The sequence below is a fragment of the Oncorhynchus masou genome, chromosome 9 (assembly GCF_036934945.1).
Source record: "Oncorhynchus masou masou isolate Uvic2021 chromosome 9, UVic_Omas_1.1, whole genome shotgun sequence".
Classification (NCBI taxonomy): Eukaryota; Metazoa; Chordata; class Actinopteri; order Salmoniformes; family Salmonidae; genus Oncorhynchus; species Oncorhynchus masou.
Genome location: NC_088220.1, coordinates 65894334 through 65913069, shown reverse-complemented (window position 1 = coordinate 65913069; position 18736 = coordinate 65894334). Strand labels below are relative to the sequence as shown.

Here is an 18736-nt window from a genome sequence, read left to right as displayed (position 1 = left end):
AGAGCTGCCAGTCTGCATGGAGCAGCTAGAGCTGCCAGTCTGCATGGAGCAGCTAGAGCTGCCAGTTTGCATGGAGCAGCTAGAGCTGCCAGTCTGCATGGAGCAGCCAGAGCTGCCAGTCTGCATGGAGCAGCTAGAGTTGCCAGTCTGCATGGAGCAGCCAGAGTTGCCAGTCTGCATGGAGCAGCTAGAGCTGCCAGTCTGCATGGGGCAGCCAGATTTGCCAGTCTGCATGGAGCTGCCAGTCTGCATGGAGCTGCCAGTCTGCATGGAGCTGCCAGTCTGCATGGAGCTGCCAGTCTGCAAGGAGCTGCCAGTCTGCAAGGAGCTGCCAGTCGGCAAGGAGCTGCCAAAGCTGTTAGTCTGCATGGAACAGTCAGAGCTGTCAGTCTGCAAGAAGCCGCCAGAGCTGTCAATCTGCATGGAGCAGCCAGAGCCGCCAGTCAGCATGGAGCAGCCAGAGCCGCCAGTCAGCATGGAGCAGCCAGAGCCGCCAGTCAGCATGGAGCAGCCAGAGCCACCAGTCAGCATGGAGCAGCCAGAGCCACCAGTCTGCCAGACTCTTCCAGATCTGCCAGACTCTTCCAGATCTGCCAGTCAGCCAGACTCTTCCAGATCTGCCAGTCAGCCAGACTCTTCCAGATCTGCCAGACTCTTCCAGATCTGCCAGTCAGCCAGACTCTTCCAGATCTGCCAGTCAGACAGACTCTTCCAGATCTGCCAGTCAGCCAGACTCTTCCAGATCTGCCAGTCAGCCAGACTCTTCCAGATCTGCCAAACTCTTCCAGATCTGCCAGTCAGCCAGACTCTTCCAGATCTGCCAGACTCTTCCGGATCTGCCAGTCAGCCAGACTTTTCCAGATCTGCCAGTCAACCAGACTCTTCCAGATCCGCCAGTCAGCCAGGATCTGCCGGATTCAACTGCCTGGCTGGGCTTCCTCTCAGTACTGGGCTTCCCCTCAGTCCCGGGCTGCCCCTCAGTCCCGGGCTGCCCCTCAGTCCCGAGCTGCCCCTCAGTCCCGAGCTGCCCCTCAGTCCCGAGCTGCCCCTCAGTCACGAGCTGCCCCTCAGTCACGAGCTGCTCCTCAGTTCAGTGGGGTTCTGGGTGAGGACTATTCGGCCATGGTCGGCGGCGAGGGTAGATCATCCCAGGATGCGAAGGGGAGGAACTATGACATTTATGGAGTGGGGTCCACGTCCCGAGCCGGAACCGCCACCATGGACAGACGCCCACCCGGACCCTCCCTATGGTTTTGAGGTGCGTTCGGGAGTCCGCACCTTAGGGGGGGTTCTGTCACGCCTTGGTTTTAGTATTTTGTGTTTTAGTTAATTAGTTGGTCAGGCCAGGGTGTGGCATGGGTTTATGTTTGTTGTATTTCTTAGTGGGGTTTTTTAGTTATTGGGATTGTGGCTGATTAGGGGTGTGTGTTAAATAGGTTTGGCTGCCTGAGACGGTTCTCAATCAGAGTCAGGTGATTGTCGTTGTCTCTGATTGGGAACCGTATTTAGGTAGCCTGGGTTTCACTTTGTATTTCGTGGGTGATTGTTCCTGTCTCTGTGTAGTGTTCACTGTAATAGGTTTCACGTTCCGTTTTGTTGTTTTTTGTATTTATAAGTTATTTCATGTATCGTCATTTTGTTTTATTAAAGAACATGAGTAACCAACACGCTGCATTTCGGTCCAACTTTCTTTCGACAAACGAAGAACGCCGTTACATATACTATATGCTCACTATCATTAAACATACAGACTCATTAAAACTGTACTTCAATTTCAAACACTAATTGGAATTCAGTATATTCATTCAAACTCTGCTTATGAGTGATCAAGTACACTATATGTATACAGAAACTTAAGTATACAGCAAGTGTATTCTTCACTCTATATTGTGTTACAACGTGGGATTAACATGTATTTAATTTAATTGTTTTTGTCAACAATGAACTCAAATTCTCTGTATGTATTCAACCGTTTTGGTGATTTTAAAACAGTTATAGTTTAATGTCTGTGATGGGAGAAAACTGAGGATGAATCAACAACATTGTAGTGACTCCACAATCACTTAAATGACAGAGTGAACATAAGAATACGAATATACGGTATACAAATTCAAAACATGCATCTTGTATGCAACAAGGCACTAAAGTAAGACTGCTAAAAAACACGACAAAGGAATACACTTTTTTGCCTAAATGCAAAGCCTTATGTTTGGGGGTAAACAACACATCACTGAGTAACTGCCTACTTATTTTCAAGCATGGTGGTAAGTGCAACATGGTATGGCTATGCTTGACATCAGCAGATACTGATGAGTTTTTCAGGATGAAAAGAAACAGGACGGAGCTAAGCACAGGCAAAATTGTAGGGAAAAACCCTTTTCATTCTGCTTTACATCAGACGCTGGGAGGGGAATTCACAATCCCCAACATCTTGACAAAGCTTGAACAATTATGAAAAGAATAATGGGATAATATTGCACAATCCAGGTTTGTAAAACAATTAGAGAATTACCCAAGAAAACTCACCGCTGTAATCACTGCCAAAGGTGTTTCTAACATGTATTGACTCAGGGGCTGAATACTTATGCAATGACTACATTTTAGTTTTAATTTTATTACATTTTTATCAATCTTTACAATAAAAAACAAAATCTTCCCCTTTGACCAAGTATTTTGTGTAGATTATTGACAAAGAAATTACAATTAAATCCCACTTTGTAACAATAAAATGTGAATAAGTCCAAAGGAGTATGGAACCAGTTCCGTAGGCCTCTATTACTCATCTAACCAGTAACTCAGCTAACTGGTAATAAGCATGTGGGTGTTTCTTGTCATCCTCCACATGGTAACTGACTCCGGAGTATTTTGTCAACAGAACATGTGATCATCTCTGCAAATTCTCTCCATGATGACAACCATGCTTGATTTATAATCGAATCTATATCACATTAAATGCATAGTCCCATTTGTAACAATACAATGTGAAGAATCCAAAGGGGTATGAATACTTTTGCGAGGTAATGTAGTTTCAGTGACAATGAGGAATGTTTAAGTACTTTCTTAATTCCTGTTCAGAAGAGTGCAGAGTAAGTTGACAATGATATCAATTGTTTATTCCACTAAGGAAACATGCACAGCTGAGGAACATGCTTCCTGAAAGTATACCTTTCATATCTCAAGAAAATATACTTAAGTATACTTTCACAAAAATATATTTAACTTAAATGTTCACAAAATATATTTAAAGTTTATGTTAAAAAATAATAGTTAATAATAATAATAATAATAATAGCATCCTTTCTGCAGTTTTTAATAAATTATAATGTTATATTGTTCTAATTTTTAGGTTATTCAAATGTTTTGATGTTCATTTTAAAACTGAATAATGTTGTGCTTTAAATTACACATTTTTATTGAAATGGTACTTTATCACTTATCACTGTAATGTGAACAACTAAAGTGTGAAATGCCCCTGATGCACAAGTACTGTATCATATATGTTACTTTTAAATTGTTGCTCCAGCCACAACTGCTTATAAATAGCATGTTAACATTCACTGAAAAAAAGGTAACCTATACATGGCTAATTACAATAGCTAATGTGGTTAATGAGTAGAAGTGTATTTTTAAAAGTAAACTTGAAACACATTATAAATATACTTTATTTGTAAAAATAATAATACAGGAATTCTAATTCAAATAACATTTTAGTATACTTCTAATTTATGAGAAATATACAGTACCAGTCAAAAGTTTGGACACACCTACTCATTCCAGGGTTGTTCTTCTTTGTTTTTTTACTATTTTCTACATTGTAGAATAGTTGTGAAGACATCAAAACTATGAAATAACACATATGGAATCATGTAGTAACCAAAAAAGTGTTCTTCAAAGTAGCCACCCTTTTCCTTGATGACAGCTTTGCACACTTTTGGCATTCTCTCAACCAGCTTCATGAGGTAGTCACCTGGAATGAATTTCATTGAAAAGCTGTGTCTTGTTAAAAGTTAATTTGTGGAATTTCTTTCCATCTTAATGCATTTGATGGCCATGTTGAAGGCAGACTTCCACTCGTCCCCTTCCCGTATACACACCAGGTGGAAGGCATTCCATAGGTCCAGCTTGGAAAACATGGTGGCCCCCTGGAGCTGCTCGAAGGCAGATGAGATGAGAGGTAGTGGGTAGTGGTTCTTCACCGTGATATCGTTGAGACCTCGGTAGTCAATGCACAGGGGCGGGGTTTTGTCCTTATTCTTCACAAAGAAGAACCCTGTGCATGTGGGGGAGGTAGAAGGGTGGATGAACCCAGCAGCTAGGTAGTCCTCAATGTAGGTCTCCATAGCCTTGGTCTCCGGACAGAGAGTACAGTCATTCCTGGGACGTGCGGAAATCCACTGCGTTGTCTACCACACTGCGGGAGCCTTGCCAAAGCTGGAGTAACTTCCGGGCAGCCTCTCTCTCGGACAATGGTGCATCGAAAACCTTCTTTACCTCTGCCACGAACTCCTCCAGACTGGAGCATACGGCCGACTGTTGTTCCCATCATGCCGTATCCCAGGCGAGAGCCCTCCCGGACATCAGCGTGATGAGGTACGCTATCTTAGAGCGGTCCAAGGGGAAGAAGGAGGGCTGCAGCTCGATGATGAGTGAACACTGAGGTAGAATCGCCCGACAGGTGCCCAACTTTCCATCAAAGTGCTCTGGGGGAGGTAAGCCATGTTCCCGGGAGACCGGGTTGACAGCGCTGCTAACAGACAGTTTACTGAGGGGCTGGGAGATTATCGTTGTGGTAGGCTGCATAGTAGACAACCCATGGAATTGCTCTAGCAATGTGTTCAATGCTTGGTTGTGACGTTTGGTCAAGGTCTGAAATCTTTCCATAAGACCACGAAGCAACTCTTCGTGCCTTCCATTGGTGGCATCTTAGGAGGAGAGGGCGTTGCGGAGCTGGTCCATGTCTGCTGGATCAGTCATGGTCAGATCGTACTACCACGTTTCAGGTATGACCCAACAAAAGTTTATTTCTTAAACAAGGGCAAGCAAATGACAGGTCAAAGGCAGGCAGGGGTCAATAATCCAAAGAAGGTGTAAAGGGACCAGAACGGCAGGCAGTCTCAGGGTCAGAGCAGGCAGGGGTCAATAATCAAGTAAGGTGGGGTAAAGTACAGAACAGCAGGCAGGCTCAGGGTCAGGGCAGGCAGAACGGTCAAAACCGGGAAGGACTAGAAAACAGGAGCAAGAAACAGGCAGGAGCAGGGGAACAAATGCTGGTAGGTTTCATGAACAAACAAACTGGCAACAGACAAACAGCGAACACAGGTATACATACACAGGGGATAATGGGGAAGATGGGTGACACCGGGAGGGGGGGGGAGACAAGCACAAAGACAGGTGAAACAGATCAGGGTGTGACAATTAGAGTTAACTGCACCTCTGATTGCAGCTCAAATAAATGCTTCACAGAGTTCAAGTAACAGACACATCTCAACATCAAATTTCAGAGCAGACTGCGTGAATCAGGCCTTCATGGTCAAATTGCTGCAAAGAAACCACTACTAAATTACACCAATAATAAGAAGAGACTTGCTTGGGCCAAGAAACACGAGCAATGGACATTAGACCAGTGGAAATCTGTCCTTTGGTCTGATGAGTCCAAATTCAAGATTTTTGGTTCCAACCGACGTGTCTTTGTGAGACGCAGAGTAGGTGAACGGATGATTTATGCATGTGTGGTTCCCACCGTGAAGCATGGAGGAGGAGGTGTGATGGTGTAGGGGTGCTTTGCTGGTGACACTGTCAATGATTTATTTAGAATTCAAGGCACACTTAACCAGCATGGCTACCACAGCATTCTGCAGTGATAAGCCATCCCATCTGGTTTGCGCTTAGTGGGACAGTAATTTGTTTTTCAACAGGACAATAACCCAACACACCTCCAGGCTGTGTAAGGGCTTTTTGACCAAGGACAGTGATGGAGTGCTGCATCAGATGACCTGGCCTCCACAATCACCCGACCTCAACCCAATTGAGATGGTTTGGGATGAGTTGGACCACAGATTGAAAGAAAAGCAGCCAACAAGTGCTCAGCATCTGTGGGAACTCCTTCAAGACTGTTGGAAAACCATTCCTCTTGAAGCTGGTTGAGAGAATGCAAAGAGTGAGCAAAGCTGGCATCAAGGCAAAGGGTGGCTACTTTGAAGAAACTCAAATATATAATATATTTAGATTTGTTTAACACTTTTTTGGTTACTACATGATTCCATATGTGTTATTTCATAGTGTTGATGTCTTCACTATTATTCTCCAATTTAGAAAATAGTAAAAAGAAAGAAAAACCCTTGAATGAGTAGGTTTCCAAACTTTTGACAGGTGCTGTATGTGAATTAGATATTTCTGTTTTGTTTTTTATATATATAAATTTGCCCCCCCCCCAAAAAAAAAAAAAACTATCTTCACTTCGTAATTATGGGGTATTGTGTGTAGATTGGCGAGGGAAAAATGTATGTAATCCATTTTAGAATTAGGCTGTAACGTAATAGGAAAAGTGAAGGGGTCTTTTAAAACTTCCCGAATGCACTGTACTTAAATGCGAATAAGACACAAATAAAATTGTCATTAAATGCATTAAAAATAGTTCCAATTGAAATAATTTTAAATATGCTTTAGTATATCAGGCGCATACTTAAATATATTTAAATATATTAATGAAGTATGATTTAAGTATATTACATTTTGTTTTAAAATCTGCTTGATTTTGTGGCCAATTAACCATTTCTTTGTGGATTTCGATGTGTGCTTGGGGTTATTGTCTTTCAGTAAGATCCAGCTGTGGCCACGTTTCAGCCTCCTGGCAGAGGCAATCAGGTTTTTGGCTAAAATGTACTTGGTAAAGTTCATGATGACCAATTGAGTTGAATCAAAATAGCCCAATAACTTCAAACCACTATATTTTACAGTAGGTATGGGATCATTTTCTGCTCTTGCATTCTCATTTTGACACCAAACCCACAACTGGTGGTCTAAAATCCCTCCCAATGTGTTCTCCAACTCATCAAACATTTGCTATAAAAGAGTGCCATTATCCTCGCAAGGTGAGATATTGAATGGCATTGAAAACAGGGGTGTCAATAATTTTGACCCCTACCTTTTTGAGATAAAAAGTATTATTTTTTAAACAAAATGCCTTTCTCTGTGCAATTGTATTACTTCAAATACGAATGGGCAACTGTGATTGGGGGGGGGGGGGTGGGGCCACAAAAAAATCTGAACTCATCATGAGGGACCGCAGTGACTTGTGGGTCTGTGTACCCACATACATACCGACAGATTCAGTCAGAAAATAATTAAAGTAGCCTTTTGGGGGCCCTAAGCAACATTGTGTTCGGGGCCTCCACACCTTACCAGCAAAACATTTTGGGCCCTCCTCTTGACAGCGTAGAGAAAAACGTTGCAGTTGTAGAGCAGTTTTGCTGCAATTCTACTCATTTTACCATAGGGTAGAGAGAATTGATCCACGAAGGAGGGCAGGCCGCCCGATTTTTTCCCCTTACACATCAACTAGAATTAGCTGCGGGACTATTTTGTCTTGAGCGGATGGTCAGGGGGCCGGAACGTAATTACAAATCATTTGTAGACCGCAAATTAAATTAAAATAACTTGGAACTGATTTCCTGGTGTTTTTTGGTCTAATGTAAAAAATATATATAATTTTTGTTGTTGCCTACGAACACTTCAGGGGCCTAATAAAACCACCCGCGGGTCACCAGTTGGGGAATCCTGGCTTACACTATACTGTAGCTCAGTATTTGAATGATTTATTTTACAGTGCGTACGGAAAGTATTCAGACCCCTTGACTTTTTCTACATTTTGTTACGTTACAGCCTTATTTAAAAACGTATTTCATTGTTTTTTTCCCATCATCATCTACACACAATAGCCCATATGACAAAGCAAAAACAAGTTTTTAGACATTTTTGCAAATGTTACAATATTATTACAATACAATATTATTATTGAAATATTACATTTACATAAGTATTCAGACCCTTTACTCAGTACATTGTTGAAGTACCTTTGGCAGCGATTACTACCTGAAGTCTTCTTGGGTATGACGCTACAAGCTTGGCGACTGTACAACCATCAAGATTAATTGTCAGATTCAACAGAAGATCTCTTTGTTTCTTGGGACCTAGAACTAGCATCTCTGTTTTGTCCGAGTTTAAAAGTAGAAAATTGGCCGCCATCCACTTCCTTATGTCTGAAACACAGGCTTCCAGTGAGGGAAATTTTGGGGCTTCACCAAGCTTCATCGAAATGTACAGCTCTGTGTCATCCGCATAGCAGTGAAAGTTAACATTATGTTTTCGAATGACATCCCCAAGAGGTAAAATATATAGTGAAAACAATAGTGGTCCTAAAACGGAGCCTTGAGGAACAGCGACATTTACAGTTGATTTGTCAGAAGACAAACCATCTACAGAGACAAACTAATATCTTTCCGACAGATGAGATCTAAACCAGGCCAGAACTTGTCCGTGTAGACCAATTTGGGTTTCCAATCTCTCCAAAAGAATGTGGTGATCGATGGTATCAAAAGCAGCACTAAGGTCTAGGAGCCTCGGTCTGACCCCATTAAAAGGTAATTTTCACAAGTTCAGCCCCAGTGCTATGATGGGGTTTCAAACCATACTGATGCGTTTCATATCCATTGTTTGTCTTCAGGAAGGCAGTGAGTTGCTAGGCAACAGTGTTTTACATTTTTTTGAGAAATGGGAGATTCAATATAGGCAGATCATTTTTTATATTTTCTGGGTCAAGGTTTGGCTTTTCAAGAGAGGCTTTTATACTGTCACTTTGGTGGGTTTGGTACACATCCGGTGGATAGAGAGCTGTTTATTATGTTCAACATAGGAGGGCCAAGCACAGGAAGCAGCTCTGTCAGAAGTTTAGTTGGAATTGGGTCCAGTATGCAGCTTGAAGGTTTAGAGGCCATGATTATTTTCTGAAATGTGTCAAGAGATATAGTATTAAAAAACTTGAATCCTAAATACTGGCAGAGTTGTGCAGACTCAGGACAACTGAGCTTTGGAGGAATACACAGATTTAGACAGAATACACAGATGGGGCGGCAGAGTAGCCTAGTGGTTAGAGGGTTTGATTAGTAACCAGAAGGTTGCAAGCTCAAATCCCCAAGGTACAAATCTGTCATTCTGCACCTGAACAGGCAGGTAACCCACTGTTCCTAGGCCGTCATTGAAAGTAAGAATTTGTTCTTAATTAACTGACTTGCCTAGTTAAATAAAGGTAAAATAAAAAATAAAGAGGAGTCTGTAATTTGCTTTCTAATGATCATGATCTTTCCGTCAAAGTAGTTCATGAATTTATCACGGCTGAAGTGAAAGCCATCCTCTCTTGGGGAATGCTGGTTTTTATTTAGCTTTGCGACAGTATTAAAAATACATTTTGGATTGTTTTTATTTTCCTCAATTAAGTTGGAAAAATAGGAGGATTGAGCAGCAGTGAGGGCTCTTCAATACTGCACGGTACGGTCTTTCCAAACTAGTCGGAAGACTTCCAGTCTGGTGTAGCTCCATTTCCATTCCAATTTTCTGGAAGCTTGCTTCAGAGCTTGGGTATTTTCTGTATACAAGGGAGCTAGTTTCTTATGACAAATCTTTTTTGTTTTTAGGGGTGCGACAGCATCTAGGATATTACAAGGTTAAATTGAGTTCCTCAGTTAGGTGGTTAACAGATTTTTGTACTCTGACGTCCTTGGGTAGGTGGAGGTTGTCTGGAAGGGCATCTAGGAATCTTTTGGTTGTCCGAGAATTTATAGCACGGCTTTTGATGATCCTTGGTTGGGGTCTGAGCAGAATATTTGTTGCTATTGCAAACATAATAAAATGGTGGTCCAATAATCCAGGATTATGAGGAAAAACATTAAAATCCACAACATTTATTCCACGGGACTAAACTACGTCCAGAGTATGAATGTGGTCCGGAGACATTTTGAACAAAACCCACTGAGTCGTTGGTGCCGATGTGGAAAACAATATCCCTGTACTATCTACACTCGCCAGTTTTAGCTTTAACCAACACCATCTTCAGATTAGTTTTAACGTCGGTAGCCCTGCCCCCTGATAAACAGTGTATGATCGCTGGATGATTAATTTTAACTTCTTATGGGTGGGGGGCTTTATTGAGTAGTTTGGATGAATAAGGTGCCCAGAGTAAACTGCCTGCTACTCAGGCCCAGAAGTTAAGATATGCATATTATTTGTAGATTTGGATAGGAAACACTCGGAAGTTTCTACAACTGTTTGAATGATGTCTGTGAGTATAGCAGAACTCATATGGCAGGCAAAACCTGAGGAAAAATCCAACCAGGAAGTGGGAAATCTGAGGTTTGTAGTTTTTTAACTAATTTCATATCGAATACACAGTGTCTATGGGGTCATATTGCACTTCCTAAGGCTTCCACTAGATGTTAACAGTCTTTAGAACCTTGTTTCAGGTTTCTACTGTGAAGGAGGAGGGAATGAGAGCTCTTTCAATCAGGTGTCTGCCATGAGCTGATCACGAGCGCTCCCGTGAGAGGTAGCTGCGTTCCTTTTCATTTCTAAAGACAAAGGAATTCTACGGTTGGAACGTTATTGAAGATGTATGTTTAAAACATCCTAAAGATTGATTCTATACATCGTTTGACATGTTTCTATGGACTGTAACGGAACTTTTTGACTTTTCATCTGGACCTAGTGATCGCGCCTCATGAATTTGGATTTGTGAACAAAATGAGCGAACAACAAGGAGGTATTTGGACAAATATGATGGACTTTATCGAACAAAACAAACATTTATTGTGGAACTGGGATTCCTGGGAGTGCATTCTGATGAAGATCATAAAAGGTAAGTGAATATTTATAATGCTATTTCTGAATTCTGTTGACTCCACAACATGGCAGATATCTGTATGGCTTGTTTTTGTGTCTGAGCTCTGTACTCAGATTATTGCATGGTGTTTTTTTTTAAAATCTGACACAGCGGTTGCATTAAGGAGAAGTGGATCTATAATTCCATGTATAACACTTGTATCTTTTATCAATGTTTATTATGAGTATTTCTGTAAATTGATGTGGTTCTCTGCAAAATCACCGGATGTTTTGTAACTACTGAACATAACGCGCCAATGTAAACTGAGATTTTTGGATATAAATATGAACTTTATCGAACAAAACATTCATTGTGTAACATGAAGTCCTATGAGTGTCATCTGATGAAGATCATCAAAGGTTAGTGATTCATTTGATCTCTATTTCTGCTTTTTTGACTCCTCTCTTTAGCTGGAAAAATGGCTGTGTTTTTCTGTGACGAGGCACTCACCTAACATAATCGTTTGGTGTGCTTTCGTCGTAAAGCCTTTTTGGAATCGGACACTGTGGTGGGATTAACAACAAGTTTATCTTTAAAAGGGTGTAAAATACTTGTATGTTTGAGGAATTTCAATTATGAGATTTCTGTTGTATGAATTTGGCGCCCTGCACTTTCACTGGCTGTTGTCATATCGATCCCGGTAGAGGGATCTAATGCCATAATACTGTGGGTAATGGAGTCGCCAATGACTAGGGTTTTCCATTTGTCAGAGCTAATGGCGGGAGGCTTCGGCGTCTCAGACTCCGTAACGGGAGGAGTAGAGACCAGAGAAGGCTCGACCTCTGACTCCGACCCGTTGCTTAATGAGGAGAACCAGTTGAAAGTTTCTGTCAGCTGAATGAGCGACCGGTTGAGCATTCCTACATCACAATTGGCCCAGCTTCGTCTGGGTTAGGATAGGCTGTCATTGTAAATAATAATTTGTTCTTAACTGACTTGCCTAGTTAAATAAATAAAAAATGATCTGCACATCCTATGTACACTATGTAACAGCCACTAGATGGTGCCTTCTATCAAGTCATGCATTCACATATGGAGCCAGATCAGCAGGCCTCTATGACTCATCTGGCCAACTGGTCATCCTCCACATGGTAACTGACTCTGGAGTATTTAGTCAACAGTACATGGGATCATCTCTGCAAATTCTCTCCATGATGACAACCATGCTTGATTTATAATCTACATTACATTCATAATCCCATCATCTGCCATTGATATCAAACATTTAGGTATTTTATGTTCTTACTGTGTGTATGGGTTCATGGTTGACCTTTTCTATATGAATCTCTACTCAACAGATCAGTTCATCATATACAACTGATCAGGGTTGGAGTCAATTTCAGTCAATAAAAAAAAAAACTCAAATTAAAATAAAAAAAAAATCATCGAAAAGCATTGAAGAGAATATGAATCACCACCTTCCGGAGACACCTGAAACCCCACCTCTTCAAGGAATACCTAGGATAGGATAAAGTAATCCTTCTCACCCCCCCCCTTAAATGATTTAGATGCACTATTGTAAAGTGGCTGTTCCACTGGATGTCAGAAGGTAAATTCACCAATTTGTAAGTCGCTCTGGATAAGAGCGTCTGCTAAATGACTTAAATGTAAATGTAATGAATTTTAGTGTACCTCCTGAATTGACTAATTGATATGAAATTGATCCCAACCCTGCCACGGATATAAAAACATCTCCGTGGATGTTTGTTTATTTCTGTTCTATATTTCTGAAGGAAAAACATTCTATACAGACAAACCCCTACATGTACTTACCTAACAGGATCTTAAGCGGAGGTTTTCAGAATGGCTCGAGACCGACCGTATTGAAAGATAACTGCATGGATTTATGATTGATACCAGTGTACTAGTCACTAGAGACAGAATAAAGGAGGTTCATATTGTACACAGAGGAGCTTTTAGAGACCCGGGAAGAGTGTGTCTCAGGTGGAACAGCTCACATGCTCCTCATTTCTCAGAAACAGCTCATTTCTCCCAACCTCATCCACCACGCTCCCAGCCAGTCAGTTGATTTAACACACCTCACATATCCTGTCCAATATTCCACACAAAATAAACACCTCTCCCTCCTCTGGCTACCTTTTAACTGTAGAACATCCCTGCCTGATCCAGTTCTCTACTGTAGTTTTGTGTTGTCCCCCTCACCACCTTACTGTTAACTACTTTCTACTGTCTGGTAGAAATCCCAATCTGAAATCTGTCTGGGTTTAGCAGTTAACAATTACATCAAAGTCAGTGCACAGTGGCACAATTCAAAGAACCCAGGGAAAAGGGTACTTTTTTCTTGTAAATGTGAATCAATATAGCAGGTTTTTAGGATAGGATTACCTACACTAGATCAATTCTAGGAAACAGTCTAGAGAAACATGTCTTTAGAGTAACAAATGTTTTATTGGTATTTTTTAACAAATCATTCCACTGATGACAGAACATAACAATTGGTGTTTAACAAGGGTATAGGTTCACACATTTTCAGCATCACAACCTAAAATGACAAGGCTATTTCATCTGCTGTTGAAAAAATCGATATGCCGGTTTAGAAGAAGCAGGAGGTTGACTCCACAATGACAGCGCGCGCGAGAGAGAAAGAGAAACTGTCAACACACTCACAGAACCTCACAGATGCCCAACTATCAGGTCTTGTTAACAGAGTTTCTGCCTCATATCCTTTCATTACACAAACATCACCATGGTAAACAATAAACATAAGGTACATTCAAACATCCGATGTATAATATCTATAGTCATTTTAAGACTTTCTTTCCCTTTTCTTAAAATACAATATATTATCTTTATCCCAGGTCATGTTTAAAAAAAGTTGCAAAGATGTTTATATACAGAGGCAGGACATCAAATCACATACAAATTATGAATAAATAAAAAATGAGAATATGAACTAATACTGAAAAAGCAGGTGGCAAGCCTAAATGCTTTCACTTTTGTCTTCAGCTCTTCTTTGACACCATGGCAACAGGCTGGATTTCAGCAAAAATGGAAGCAGCAAAAGAACCTTTTAAAAAACACATGGCGGAGAACTTCACATCACATAATCTGCTTCCAGCTACATGAGGTTCTGAAAGTAAACAAACACACAACACAATCATCCCATGGGACTGGTGCCAAAAACAAATCCTGACACTGTAATTTAGCCAAGGTTTAGCCACACAAATATGAGTTTTGCATTTATGTTGAGCTCTCATAAATCTACTGACCCCCCCCCCCCATATTTGTCTACATCTATGCCATTGTCAAAACATTAGTTTGACATGTCCATAATCTACCCCGTGCAACATACTATAGATGGAAACACTGCAGTCTTGATTTGGAATTAATATTGTTTGTATTAAACATGTTGGATATACCAGATTCGTAGAGAAATTAAAGCAGTGGAGAGCCAGGTGTGTCTTGGGCCACTGGGTCTCTTGTCTCTCTGTGCCACATCAATCAACAATTATGAAGACCCAAACTTGTCTTGGATTATCACCAAATCCTTGCCTTACATTAACCCACTACAGTACTAGACTTTAGGAGGACAACAACACTGATAACAACTATAGGACTAAGATCATGTCTCTACTGAGCCAGACCAGGTAGTCCTGCTGTCCTTCATACTGGACTCACCTCGTCCCTCCTCCGGACAGCTCCAGGCCCTCTCTGTCCTGTTGAAGCCCGCGAGGACGCCCTTCCACCAAGGGAACCGTAGTCTGACATCTGGCCCCGGGGCAAAAAGCTGGATGGGCAGTACGGGATTACACCCTCATCTGCTGATGACAATATGCAATCACTCAAAAGTGCAGCTGGAATTATATGGGTCAGATTCTAAGTGCTGAACCAGACTAGACCTTCTACCATCTCTGTCCACCTGAGTAGAGGGGATTGCTGCTAGATATGTGTGCTTAAACCAATGCATTATTTTAAGTCCAGAGGATTTGTATGCGTATGAATGTAGACGGAGCATTATTAGACCTCAATCACAATATGTGTCTGTGGTTGTGGCTTTTATAATACTGTATGTGTATTTGCATATTTGTATTCATTTGCATTAATTAGATGGTTTGATGCATACCCTGTGAGCCCCACATGGCAGGCCCCCTCTTATGGGGTGAGGAGTAGTCTCCTCTCCTCTGCAGAGCCGGCGAGTTGTCCGCCGACGGTGTCCGGCTGCAGCCCAGCACATCAGCCAGGAGCTGCAGGGGGTCGTCTGCTGCAGAGGGTGGGGCCGGCGGAGGGGGCAGGTCTGCACAGACTGATTGACAGCTCATGATAAAAGAACTGCCTTCATTTGACCTAACAGGTTAACCTCTTTTAAGCACTGCAGTCTATCTATTCACAGTTGGATGTACACTATAGGACTTTAACCATACGTACTGGATAAGACAATCTGTTAAAATACCAAAATGTAAATACAATGTACTGTAAGGATGTGGCTTGAATCCCAAGGTGGGAATGTTACTCATGTGCATTTAAATACCAAGAAGTTAGAGCCAGTAAGAGACATTTCGTTCTTGCAAATAATGAGCTGGGGTAACTTGTTATTCCAAAAGCTGTGTGTGTTGCCTTGTATAAAAGCCTCTCCAAAGAGAAGATATGAAGATAACATAAATGTAGCCCACTGTCCAATATGTCTTACCTGCTTGGTCATGCAGCTCTCGTCGGTGCTGGCCCTCCTTGAGGACTTTCTTCTTGCTCCTGGTTCTGTGCCCCTGAGTAGCGTGGGCGGACTCAGCCAAGAAAGGAGGAGATTGTCCTGACAGAAAAGAACAGTGATGTCATCATCAAGTAGACATTCAGAGGGAAGCGCCATCTTCCTATGCAAATACTTGGTGTTAACGTAACATGACAACATTGAATAATTCAGGATAAGTATGCAGTTATGGATTAGCCTGGTAGCAGATCTGTGTGGGCTTTAGCCAACTCCTCTTGTCCAGTTCATTATCATAACAAACACATACTGTATGCATGGCATGGCAATACATGACAAAGGACGTGGCTAAGGCACATACAGTTCTGTGACCAGGCTGGTCATTTTCAAGAGGCTAGCTACACATATAAATAATTATCCTATGCATTAGAACTATGAGAGGGGAACAGGTGTGTAAAGACAGGGGGACAGGTGTGTACAACTAACCTCCTCCGCCACTCCTCTCTGAAATATAGCTCTCCCCCATGGAGGTGTCTCCCCATTGGTTGGTATGGTATGGCCCGCTGACATCATATGGCCCGCTGGCATCATCCTTATTGGCAAACAAGTTGTGGTTGGAATGGGAGACCTGGGAACTGGGCCCATAGCAGACCAGCAGGTCAAAGTGCTGCAGCGGGGGGCTGTCGTTGGGGTTGAGGGGGTGCGTCTCCTCCTCAGGGGAGGGGGGAAGTATGGCTGTGGACCGCAGGCTGGAGCTGGAGCACTGGGTCAGCTCCTCTCTTCTGGAGGAGGGCAGGCTGGGTAACTCATCCCTGGAGCCTTCCATCAGGTAGGTCCTGGCTGGCAGCGGGGGACACCAGTCCTCCTCATCCTCATCTGAGCTACTGGGAGAAGGAGGAAGAGTAGAAAAGACCCCTGGTTTAACAACTAAGAGGACCTGACACATTGAGTGAAAAACATTGTCAGTAAGACCCCAGTATAAATCAAGGGGTCCATCTTACACAATGCTTGTACATCAAGAAAAGTCTTCGAGGCACATTAACAGCCATATTCAGAGACAGTAACAGTAGTTGACAGAGTTACATTTTAAAAGAGGAACCAGCAGCATTGGGTTACAAAACACAAGAGTGACTTCAAATGATTTATGTTGCCGTGACAACGTCAGAGGACATCAGAGCAGATTTAATAGAGGACATGTTATTGAAACAGGAAAGTTCTAATCCACACTGTCAGACGGTGGCTAATGTCATTACAAAAGACGATGTACAGTCAGAGCAGCTAGGTCCCCCCAGTTATGGCCACAATCTCATCTGTCACAGTCAGTTAGAGGACACTCTACACTCCCCCTGATGCAGCCACAATAAGAGTCTCTCCTGAGCCTCCAGACAAGAATGTTTTTAACTCCAACTTTAACCATAGTAAACATCATTAGAGTTTACAATCTGGTTAAAATCGGAGGACAGGTTCTGGCCCTAACGTCACAAACTCTTGCTATATAGTTCAGGTAAACTATCAGGTCAAATAGAGTGCAAGCCATACATTCAAACTAAACATAGCTCTCAAATGAGGGCGTCAGAGAATAGATAAAAAGGAAAAATCACAATGAGTTATGGAGAAAAGGTTCAATATGTAACAACTTCAGCACTCCTGGCTTTCCTTCCCTCTACTGACATTTCCCTCCATACACCGTTAGTTCCCTCATCTGTACTTAACAAGCTATCCCATGGGAGGGTGTCTACAGGGGATATGGCGCTAGGTGTTACCTGTTCCTCCCCTCATCCCTGTCTCTCTTTTTGTAACCCTGTTCTTTATTAGCAGGCAGTGGTAGAGATAGCACATCCTCCCAGTTGAGTGGTGCAGGCTTGGATGGAGGACACGTGGACCTCTGCTTCACCAGCTTGGCTACAGTAGAGAGACAGCAGACAACCCACACACTTATTTAAATCAAGCTGAAGAGAACATTAGAAATTAGCTCTGTTAAACATATGTATGTACGATACGTTTGTGTACAGCATACAAACACCCACATCAACTATGTAACAGAGTTAGCTATATCCTCACTAACGAACATTCCATGAGCCCGTAACTACAGTAGATGAGAAGTGTAATAGCTGCCTGTACCATTGCTTGTCCTGGCGTACTGCAGCTTGGCGTACTCTCTAGACTGGATGGTCAACTGGTCCAGGTCCTGCTCCAGACCGAAGAGGCCCGAGTTGGAGAGGACGGGGGTAATGGCATAGGGGTCAGGGCCCTGGGAGTAGGGGGTATTGGAGCCCTGGGTGTAGGAGCCCTGGGTGTAGGGGGTGTTGGAGTATTTGTTGTAGTAGGCTAAACCCTGCAGGTCCTCAGCAGCAGCTGTATTGATGGTGCTGTAGATGGGACTGTCTGTGGACACTGAGCTGTACTTCTCAGACTGGCTCAGGTAATTGGAGATGCCAACTGCGGGACAGAAATAGAAAGTAAATAAAAAATGTAAAGTGGAACCCATTTCCTTGAATGAACCACTTCATCTTCCCTCTGCAATTTCCTGGTCAATCACAAAAGCTCAAATAGGTTCCATCATTTGAGCAGCAATGGCGGCTTATTACTATTAATTTTGCCTCTGTTCATACTACTGCATTTTATCCCACCCTAAGTTGCAAGAAGTGACTGTGGGCTCTCACCATTGTAGTATCTGTCTGTAGAGTCCAGTTTGCCAGAGCAACAGTTGACTGAGTCTTTTCCATTGTGGGCAAGGCCAGGGGCTGGCCAGGAGTCTGCTAGCCATGGGTAGTTCCCCATGTTGGAGTCCAGCATCCCTGGTCTACTGTAGGCAGATGGAGATAACTAAAAGGTCAGATATTACTGTAAGTCTATGCTGTTTGTAAAAAAAGAGACCACTCATTCCTTTACTTAGATTTGTGTGTGTTGGGTATATGTTAGATATTACTACACTGTCAGAGTTAGAAACACAAGCATTTCGCTACACTCGCAATAACATCTGCTAAACACTTGTATGTTACCAATAAAATTTGATTTGATTCTTGTTTACATTGAAAATCTGAGTAAAACCAAGATCTCTACCTTCCGTTGCTGAGACCAGATCCTTCACTGTGAGCAAATCCAACTGCAGGAAAAACAACAAAAGCAATGGTTGCAATTAAAAA

At 42.3% G+C, this 18736-nt stretch overlaps 1 protein-coding gene across 1 annotated transcript in view; it reads right to left on the bottom strand.

Moving 5' to 3' along the window:
* Positions 1 to 13325: 13325 nt before the first annotated feature.
* LOC135545067 (roundabout homolog 2-like) overlaps positions 13326 to 18736 on the bottom strand; it is a 46081-nt gene continuing 40670 nt past the window's right edge. Inside the window, exons 19-27 of the mRNA XM_064972716.1 lie at positions 18654 to 18696; positions 18254 to 18396; positions 17712 to 18029; positions 17354 to 17492; positions 16077 to 16474; positions 15579 to 15695; positions 15015 to 15194; positions 14570 to 14709; positions 13326 to 14021 (exon numbers count right to left, since the gene is read on the bottom strand). Coding sequence (XP_064828788.1) covers positions 14010 to 14021; positions 14570 to 14709; positions 15015 to 15194; positions 15579 to 15695; positions 16077 to 16474; positions 17354 to 17492; positions 17712 to 18029; positions 18254 to 18396; positions 18654 to 18696 — 1490 coding nt within the window. The 3' untranslated portion in view covers positions 13326 to 14009. The remainder of the gene's footprint in view (positions 14022 to 14569; positions 14710 to 15014; positions 15195 to 15578; positions 15696 to 16076; positions 16475 to 17353; positions 17493 to 17711; positions 18030 to 18253; positions 18397 to 18653; positions 18697 to 18736) is intronic.